The sequence below is a fragment of the Rana temporaria genome, chromosome 5, assembly GCF_905171775.1.
Source record: "Rana temporaria chromosome 5, aRanTem1.1, whole genome shotgun sequence".
NCBI lineage: Eukaryota > Metazoa > Chordata > Amphibia > Anura > Ranidae > Rana > Rana temporaria.
The window spans coordinates 415,483,873-415,494,301 of record NC_053493.1 but is presented as its reverse complement, the minus strand read 5'-3'; the positions used below and the strand labels follow the sequence as shown (position 1 = coordinate 415,494,301).

General features: G+C 46.4%; 1 protein-coding gene across 1 annotated transcript; it reads left to right on the top strand.

Moving 5' to 3' along the window:
• Nucleotides 1-4,991: 4,991 nt before the first annotated feature.
• Nucleotides 4,992-7,172, top strand: LOC120941619 (E3 ubiquitin-protein ligase TRIM39-like). The gene has a single exon (XM_040355150.1). It carries the CDS (start codon nucleotides 5,239-5,241, stop codon nucleotides 6,817-6,819), a length of 1,581 nt encoding a protein of 526 aa, XP_040211084.1. The 5' UTR covers nucleotides 4,992-5,238; the 3' UTR covers nucleotides 6,820-7,172.
• Nucleotides 7,173-10,429: the final 3,257 nt, after the last annotated feature.

The following is a 10,429-nucleotide window of genomic DNA, read 5'->3' as shown; positions in this document are numbered from 1 at the left end:
ACAAGTCGGTCCGACTTTGAAAATGCTCCCTGTACTACTTTTGGTCCTACATTGATCCTACTTCAGGCCCATTGAATATCATTGAAGTCGGACCAAAGTAGTATCCTGTTCATGAAAGTAGGATGGATGTAGGACCAATGTAGGAATAATGTAGGACCAATGTAGCAGAGCAAAGTAAGATGAAAGTAGTGTAGTAGTGTGAACCCAGCCTGAAGCCTGAACCCAGGACTGGGGATTTTATTAACAATGGAGGAAACTGGAATGCCAGTTTCCTCTGTAAACTGCAATCTTCCTAGAGCCCCTCAACCAGTCCAGTTGAAAACCCTGGGTCACCACACCCCTGGGGTACCACACTACTACAATATATATATATATACACACACACGCGTGTTTGAGCTTTGTTGTGCACACCCTAATGCGATAGGCTGCGCACGCCTATGTTCCCAACACACACAAATGTGAACGCAGGCTCAGATTCTCAGAAGAGATGCGACGGTGTATCTCAGGAAACACCATCGTATCTCTGTTTTTGGCCCCGGGTATCTATGCGTATGATTCCTAAAATCATTTTCGCATAGATACGGTGTAGATCCGACAGGTGTAAGTCACTTACACCGTCGGATCTTAGATGTAATTCTACGCCGGCCGCTAGGTGGCGTTTACGTTCAGTTCTCATTTGACTATGCAAATGAGCCTGATACGCCGATTCCCGAACGAATTTGCGCCGCGTCGTCGTAGTTTACATTGTTTCCGTAAGCCTAAGGATACCCCTGCTATATGAGGGGTAACCTTACGCCAGTCCACCGTATGCCATGTTAAGTATGGGGTCGTCTTTTTCCGTCGGTTACGTTGTTTTACTAAGTCGTCCGCGAATACAATTTTACGTCAATGACGCTCACGTCGGCGTCATTGACGTTTTCCATCGTGAGCTGGAGCATGTGCACTGGGCTATTTTTTCCGCCCGGTGCATGCGCAGTTCGATCGGCGCGGGGGCGCGCTTAATTTGAATACAAGCCGCCCCCTTTGAATTACGCGGCCTTACGCCGGGCCATTTACACTACGCCGCCGCAAATTACGGAGCAAGAGCTTGGAGAATACGGCACTTGCTCCAGTAAGTTGCGGTGGTGTGGTGTAAATGGCTTACACTACGCCGCCGCCGATTCTATGAGAATCTGGCCCTCTATGTCTCAGTTACATTGGTGGTCAGTGTGAATCTTCTCCTTACATTGGGGCTTTGTGTACAATCCTTTCATTCACACTAGTGGCCAGTGTGAAGGTCCCCCTTACATTGGTGGTCAGTGTAAATCCCCATTACATTGGTGGTCAGTGTAGAAACTCCTCTTTATATTGGTAATTGTTAAAAAAAATCCAAACTTAAATTTGTGGTCAGTTTACATTGGTGGTCCATGTAGAAGCCCCCTTTAAATTGGTGGTGAGTGTAAATCCCCCTTACATTTGTGGCCAGTGTAGAAATCCCCCTTTATTGGCTGTTGCGGTAAAATCCCCCATTACATTGATTGTCAGTGTAAGTTCTTCATTACATTGGTCATCAGTGTACATTTCCCTTTACATTGGTGGTCAGTGTAAATCTCCCCTAACATTGGTGGTCGCAGTAGAAGTGTCACCTTACATTGGTGGTCAGTACAAATCTCCTTGACAATAGCTGTCAGTGTAAATTCCCCCTTACATGGAGGTCGTTGTATATTCCCCCTTACACTGGTGGTTGGTGTAAATGCTCTTATTACATTGGTGTCAGTGCAGAAATCCCTCCTTTCTATTGGTGAGTGGCGTAAAATACCCCATTATTACATGGTGGTCAGTGAAAATCTCCCCTCACATTGATGGTCAGTGTAAATCCCCCTCACATTGGTGGTCAGTGTAAATCCCCCTCACATTGGTGGTCAGTGTAAATCCCCCCTCACATTGATGGTCAGTGTAAATCCCCCTCACATTGGTGGTCAGTGTAAATCCCCCTCACATTGGTGGTCAGTGTAAATCCCCCTCACATTGGTGGTCAGTGTAAATCCCCCATTACATTGGTAGAATCCCCCACTATATACTTGCCAAAGATTTCCAGCTTTGCTCTACATGATTCAGAATTTGCCACAGTGTACTGCCTCCTAACTAATCCCATCCCCCACCACTTCCAGCCCCCCCTCCCCCATTGCCACTGATGCCAGGAGTCCTAGGAGTTTTATGTCTATTGATGGGTCCCCTCACCTCCCCAGTCCATGGTGTGCAGGCAGTGAGGAGATGATGTGCTGTAACCTTTAGCAACCAATCAGTGAGCAGTAATGCTGTGCACTAACCTCTTGCAACCAATCATTGTGCGGTAAGGATATGCAGTAACCTCTAGGAACCAATCGGTGTGCAGTAATAATGTGCAGTAACCTCTAACAACCAATCAGTCAGTGGTATGGATGTCCAGTAACCTCTAGCAATCAGTCAGTGAGCAGTAATAATGTACAGTAATCTCTAGCAACCAATCAACAAGCAGAAGTCCTGTGCTGTAACCTCTAAAAAATAAACAGTGAGACATAATGTGTGCTGTAACCTCTAGCAGCCAGTCAGTGAGTGGTAATGATGATACACTGTAACCTCTGGCAACCAATTGCAATCACTGCCTGATCTGATTCAGTAAACTGATTTTGAATCTATTTATTGTATGTCTCAAAGCATGCGGAGAGCGAAATTGCATGGAAGACGGGGCCCAAGAAAACGTTTGACCAGGGTCCAGTCATTATTAAAGACGGCCCTGTGGGGAGCTACAGATCATTGAGGGAACCATGAATGCCGACATGTACTGTGACATATTGAAGCAGAGAATGATCCCCTCCCTCCAGAGACTGGGCCGCAGGGCAGTATTCCAACATGATAACGACCCCAAACACTCCTCCAAGATGATCACTGAAGCTGAGGGTAATGCCGCGTACACACGATCGGAAATCCCGACAAGAAAAGTCAGATGTGAGCTTTTTGTCGGAAATTCCGACCGTGTGTAGGCTCCATCGGACTTTTTCTGTCGGAATTTCCGCCAACAAAAGATTGAGAGCAGGTTCTCTATTTTTCCATCGGAAGAAGTTTCTATTGGAAAATCCACTCGTCTGTATGGAATTTCCGACGCACAAAAAACACACACGCTCAGAATCAAGCAGAAGAGCCGAACTGCCTATTAAACCTCGTTGATCTCGGCTCGACGTACGTCACCGCGTTCTTGGCGGTTGGAATTTCCGACAAGATTTGTGTGACCGTGTGTACGCAACACAAGTTTGAGCCAACATTCCGTCAGAAAAAAAATCCACGGTTTTCTTGTCGGAATTCCCGATCGTGTGTACGCGGCATAAAGGTAATGGACTGGCCAATCATGTCTCCAGACCTAAACCCTATTGATCATCTGTGGGGCTCCTCAAAGGGAAGGTGGAGGAGCGCAAGGTCTCTAACATCCACCAGCTCTGTGATGTCATCATGGAGGAGGGGAAGAGGACTCCAGTGACAACCTGTGAAGCTCTGGTGACCTCCATGCCCAAGAGGGTTAAGGCAGTGCTGGAAAATAATGGTGGCCACACAAAATATTGACACTTTGGGCCAAATTTGGAAATTTTTACTTAGGGGTGTACTCACTTTTGTTGCCAGCGGTTTAGACATTAACCACTTAAGACCCGGACCAAAATGCAGCTAAAGGACCTTGCCCCTTTTTGCGATTCGGCACTGTGTCGCTTTAACTGACAATTGCGCGGTCGTGCGACATGGCTCCCAAACAAAATTGGCGTCCTTTTTTCCCCACAAATAGAGCTTTCTTTTGGTGGTATTTGATCACCTCTGTGGTTTTTATTTTTTGCGCTATAAACAAAAATAGAGCGACAATTTTGAAAAAAGTTCAATATTTTTTACTTTTTGCTATAATAAATTTCCCAAAAAATATATATATTTTTTTTTTCCTCAGTTTAGGCCGATACGTATTCTTCTACCTATTTTTGGTAAAAAAAAAAATGCAATAAGCGTTTATCGGTTGGTTTGAGCCAAATTCATAGCGTTTACAAAAAAGGGGATAGTTTTACTGCATTTTTATAAAAAATAATTTTTTACTACTAATGGCGGCAATAAGCAATTTTTTTCGTGACTGCGACATTATGGCGGACACTTGTGACAAAATTTTGGGACCATTGTCATTTTCACAGCAAAAAATGCATTTAAAATGCATTGTTTACTGTGAAAATTACAATTGCAGTTTGGGAGTTAACCACAAGGGGGCGCTGATGGGGTTATGTGTGACCTGAAGTGTGTTTACAACTGTAGGGGGGTGTGGCTGTAGGTGTGACGTCATTGATTGTGTCCCCCTATAAAAGGGATGACACGATCGATGATGCCGCCACAGTGAAGAACGGGGAAGCCGTGTTTACACGCGGCTCTCCCCGTTCTTCAGCTCTGGGGACCGATTGCGGGACTCCAGCGGCGATCGGGTCCGCGAGTCCCGTGGTTACAGTCACAGAGCTTCGGACCGGGTCGCGGGAGCATGCGGGAGCGACCCCACGGCTGGACTTAAAGGACAACGTACCTATACGTTGATGTGCCCAGCCGTGCCATTCTGCCGACGTATATCGGTCCTTAAGTGGTTAATGGCTGTGTGTTGAGTTATTTTGAGGGGACAGCAAATTTACACTGTTATACAAGCTGTACACTCACTACACAACATTGTAGCAAAGTGTCATTTCTTCAGTGTTGTCACATGAAAAGATAGAAGAAAAGATTTACAGAAATATGAGGGGTGTACTTACTTTTGTCATATACTGTATATAACTCTCTGTGTGTAATGGATCTATATAATATATGAGTTTAATTTTTTTTTTATTTAATTATTGAAATAAATGAACTTTTTGATGATATTCCCATTTTTTGAGACGCTCTTGTATATCTCTCAGGACAGGTTTCTTTTACCGTTGGAAATAATTTTCCCCTAAACACAAAAAGCCTCAACATGCAAATATCTATCACACTGCATTATATAACTTAGTTTTGTGCCTCGTCTGCAGAAGTCATTTAAAGCTCCAAATCAGTACAATGTGTATCAACATGTAGGACATATACCTTCAATATAAACATTTATTTCTCCACAAACTTCCTCAAGATAAAAGCTGCAAGACCAGCTCAGCCCCTCCCTGTGCCGAGGAATGTGAGACGCCCTTTAGATTTTCCTTGTCGGAGACTTTTTAGTTTCATTTCTCTCTTCTGCTGTCAGCGATGGCGTCTGCTGATCTGAGACAGGAGCTGGACTGTTCCGTCTGTCTGACCACATATACAGATCCTGTAAACCTGAGATGTGGTCACAACTTCTGCCGGGTCTGTATTGATCGTGTGTTGGATACACAGGGGGGGTCTGGAGGTTATTCCTGTCCTGAGTGCAGAGAAGAGTTCCGGGATCGGCCTGTACTGCACAGGAACATAACACTACGTAACATAGTGGAGACTTTCCGATCTACTCAGCTGGAAGAAGGGAAGACTGGAATCTTCTGTACTTATTGCTATCACTCTCCTGTACCTGCTGTTAGATCCTGTCTGCATTGTGAAGCTTCTCTGTGTGATAATCACCTGAGAGTCCACAGCAAGGCACCAGAACATGTCCTAACTGATCCCACCACTTCCATGGAGAACAGAAAATGCTCCATCCATAGAGAACTTCTTAAATATTACTGCACTGAGGACTCTGCCTGTATCTGTGTGTCCTGCAGTTTGGCCGGAGAACACCGGGGACACAAGGTGGAGACTCTGGATGAGGCCTCTGAGAATAAAAAACAGGAACTGAGAAATGTTCTGCAGAAACTGATGACAGAGAGAGAGGAGACGGAGAAAAGAGTCCAGAGTCTGCAGGATTGCAGGAGAAAAGTACAAGAAAAATCAGAGAGAGTCACTGCCCTGTTCATAGAGCTCAGGAGACATCTGAAGGACCTGGAGAAGAGAGTCCGGAGGAACATCTCCAGCCAGGAAGAGCGGATCTCATTGTCTGATCTGATCCATCAGCTGGAAATAAAGAAGGAGGATCTGTCCAGGAAGATGGAGGACATTGAGAAGCTGTGTAACATGACTGACCCACTGACTGTCCTACAGGAATCAGACACAGGGGACTTGTGTGATACTGAGGAGGGAGATAATGAGGACAGAGAGAGACATGATACACTCCTCCATGATGGAGGAGATCTGGATGTGTCTGGAATCTCACACACATTACACACAGGGTTATCTGATATGATAAAAGAGGTAAATGTATTCTTCTATATACAGGAAGCTTCAGACATATTACTGGATGTGAACACAGCTCATAATTATCTACAGATATCAGATGACATGAAAACTGTATCCAGGTCAGATATAAAGCAGAAACGTCCAGAAACACCGGAGAGATTTCAGGGGTGGCCCCAGGTATTAAGCAGTCAGAGATTTTCCTCGGGGCGATATTACTGGGAAGTGGATGTCAGGGAGTCAGAAAATTACAGAGTCGGGATGTGTTATCCCAGTATAGAGAGGGGAGGAGTGCAGTCACTGATTGGATATAATAATAAGTCCTGGGGTTTGTGCAGGTATAGAGGTGAGTGTTCTCTAAGACATGACAAAAAACAGATGAGAATATCTCCCAATCTCTCCAGTAACAGAGTCAGGATCTCTGTGGATTATGAGGCCGGGCAGCTGTCCTTTTATGATCTGTGTGACCCGATCAGACACCTCCACACCTTCACCACCACCTTCACTGAGCCCCTCCATGCCGGGTTACGTGTAGGAAAAGGTTCTATAACAATATCTGGGGGTGAGGGGCGACGTGAGAAATAATAATATAACAGAAAATCTGCCCAAATCTGTTGACATCACAGAAATATGAATCTGATGATATTTAACCAACAGAATAATGCAGTAGATTCATATTCCAGATGTCATAAATCTAAAGGTTCCCAACACAACCAATCACAGCATTGAGAGATCTCAGCACAGGGAAGTGTGATTTATTCTCTTATAGTGACAATAATAAGATTTGGGGTTTTCAGGGGTTCATTAAGTGTTAGTGGTTATGATAAGACTAGGAGATATTATCATTGATTATGATTTGAATGATTATTCAAAATTTTCAGAAAATGTAATATACAATATTGCAGCTTGCCAATCATTAAATGTGCTGACTGCATTAGTTTTCTTTTTTCAGATGTTTTTTTATTCTTTTTTATTTTTACCTAGAGATCCTGCCAGTAACACACTTCCTGTCCTGGGGTGACACCACTCACTCATAGTACTGCACACTGTAGATTTTTAGTTACTGTCGTTTTTTGCCGCTGTTCCACAAGCGTACGCAGTTTTAAAGCGTGACATGTTGGGTATCTATTTACTCAGCATAACATCATCTTTTATATTTTACCATATGGGTAATATATTGTGTTTTAAAATTGTGTGTGTTTTAAAATTTATTATGTTTTTTATTTTTTTATTTGCATTTAAAAAAATGCTGTGCAAATATAAAAATTTCAACACCCTCCATTTTATTCTCTAGGGCCTCTGCTTAAAACAATATATAATGTTTGGGAGCGCTAAGCAGTTTTCTAGCAAAGCAATGCTGATTTTTACATATAGGAGAGGAATGTCAGAATTGGCCCGGACTGGAAGCGGTTAATATCAGACTGCAGAGTGCACAGGACAGCACTGGATTTCTGGCAGGATTCACAGGTGATTTATACACTTATTGAATAACTATAACAATATTCTTTCATGTGTATATGTAACAGATCAAAATGAAGTGTACAAATGTGTAAAGCTCTAATTGGCTCAGAGTGCTGCCCCTCCCCCCCCCCCCCATGCTGCTGTGTATGTAATTACAGGACAAATTCAGATATATACAACAGTTCTATGTAGAAAAAAAAAGCTTTTTTATTAATACATAATTGCATTAAAATGGAACTATGGGCAAAACTTTTAATTTTATTTTGGACAGATAAAGGGAGGGTTATAACCCCCGTCAGATTTTTTTTTAACCATCTGTGTCCCATTGTGGAGATTTACCCTTCACTTCCTGTCCCATAGCCAAACAGGAAGTGAGAGGAAATTCCTGTAAATCATGGGAATTTCTTGGGGACCCCCCATAGGTCACCAGAACTAGCGTGCCCATTGGAAGATTCCCCTTCTATTACTTTTCTGGGGACAACCCAAAATTTGGGTCATTTCTTTTACTTTCAATGATAATGGTAAAAAGTAGGGTTGTCCCGATACCACTTTTTTAGGACCGAGTACAAGTACCGATACTTTTTTTCAAGTAGTCGCCGATACCGAATACCGATACTTTTTTTAAATGTGTCCCCAAATGCAGCCATGTCCCCCCGCATATGCAGCCATGTCCCTGCAGCCATGTCCCTCTAGCCATGTCCCTCACATATGCAGCCATGTCCCTCACATATGCAGCCATGTCCCTCACATATGCAGCCATGTCCCTCCAGCCATGTCCCTCCAGCCATCCAGCCATGTCCCTCCAGCCATGTCCCTCCAGCCATGTCCCTCTAGCCATGTCCCTCCAGCCATGTCCCTCCAGCCATCCAGCCATGTCCCTCCAGCCATGTCCCTCTAGCCATGTCCCTCTAGCCATGTCCCTCCAGCCATCCAGCCATGTCCCTCCAGTCATGTCCCTCTAGCCATGTCCCTCCACCCATCCAGCCATGTCCCTCCAGCCATGTCCCTCTAGCCATGTCCCTCCAGCCATCCAGCCATGTCCCTCCAGCCATGTCCCTCCAGCCATCCAGCCATGTCCCTCCAGCCATCCAGCCATGTCCCTCCAGCCATGTCCCTCCAGCCATGTCCCTCTAGCCATGTCCCTCCAGCCATGTCCCTCCAGCCATGTCCCTCCAGCCATCCAGCCATGTCCCTCCAGCCATGTCCCTCTAGCCATGTCCCTCCAGCCATGTCCCTCCAGCCATGTCCCTCTAGCCATGTCCCTCCAGCCATGTCCCTCTAGCCATGTCCCTCCAGCCATGTCCCTCCAGCCATCCAGCCATGTCCCTCCAGCCATGTCCCTCCAGCCATGTCCCTCCAACCATGTCCCTCTAGCCATGTCCCTCCAGCCATGTCCCTCCAGCCATGTCTCTCTAGCCATGTCCCTCCAGCCATGTCCCTCCAGCCATGTCCCTCCAGCCAGGTCCCTCTAGCCATGTCCCTCCAGTCATCCAGCCATGTCCCTCTAGCCATGTCACTCCAGCCATGTCCCTCCAGCCATCCAGCCATGTCCCTCTAGCCATCCAGCCATGTCCCTCCAGCCATGTCCCTCCAGCCATGTCCCTCTAGCCATCCAGCCATGTCCCTCCAGCCATGTCCCTCCAGCCATGTCCCTCTAGCCATGTCCCTCCAGCCATGTCCCTCCAGCCATGTCCCTCTAGCCATGTCCCGAGTCTAGCCATGTCCCGAGTCCAGCCATGTCCCTCCAGCCATGTCCCTCCAGCCATGTCCCTCTAGCCATGTCCCTCTAGCCATGTCCCTCCAGCCATGTCCCTCCAGCCATGTCCCGAGTCCAGCCATGTCCCTCCAGCCATGTCCCGATTCCAGCCATGTCCCTCCAGCCATGTCCCGAGTCCAGCCATGTCCCTCCAGCCATGTCCCTCCAGCCATGTCCCGAGTCCAGCCATGTCCCGAGTCCAGCCATGTCCCTCCAGCCATGTCCCGAGTCCAGCCATGTCCCTCCAGCCATGTCCCGAGTCCAGCCATGTCCCTCCAGCCATGTCCCCCATACCTTTGCCGCCGCCGCCGCATGGAGAAGATCACAGCATTCATTTGAATAGCTGTTTTGCCCGTGCGTATAGACACTCCCCCTTGCTCGGGATTGGACAGATCACGATCACCCATCCAATCCCGGGCAAGGGGGAGTGTCTATACGCGCGGGAACACTACAGCTATTCAAATGAAAGCTGTGATGTTCCCGCACGGCGTTTAACCCATGCGGCGGTGCGATGCGGCGGCTTTCGATGCGGCGGCGCGATGCGGCGGCGGCAGCAGCGGGGGGGAAAATATTCTATTTAGTATCGGGGGTATTGGCGCGAGTACGAGTACTCCCGCAAATACTCGGTATCGGGACAACCCTAGTAAAAAGGACCAATAGAGAAGGTGAGACCCCTTAACGGGGGAACAGACTGCAATAAAAAATTGACAAACGTTTAGTTATACATCAAATGGTATTTTTATGTGTTCTCTGAGTTCAGCTTTAATTGGAAGAGTCATGTTTAGGTTGTTGTTGGTGGACACGGTGGAGGAACTAACCCCTATGCAGGCTTCCTGACCCCAACATTTGGATGATGTATCTAGAAGAGGGGGTCCAACAACTTTTCCATCTCCCACCCTGTTCTTGGACAATCACCATCTTCACATTCCATGGTGACTGGATGAAGGGGCCAATGCTACCTGTGTGGATAGAAATGCT

Bases quoted from the DNA above. Each gene is read 5' to 3' on its own strand.
- LOC120941619 (XM_040355150.1), top strand. From the start codon at position 5,239: ATGGCGTCTGCTGATCTGAGACAGGAGCTGGACTGTTCCGTCTGTCTG.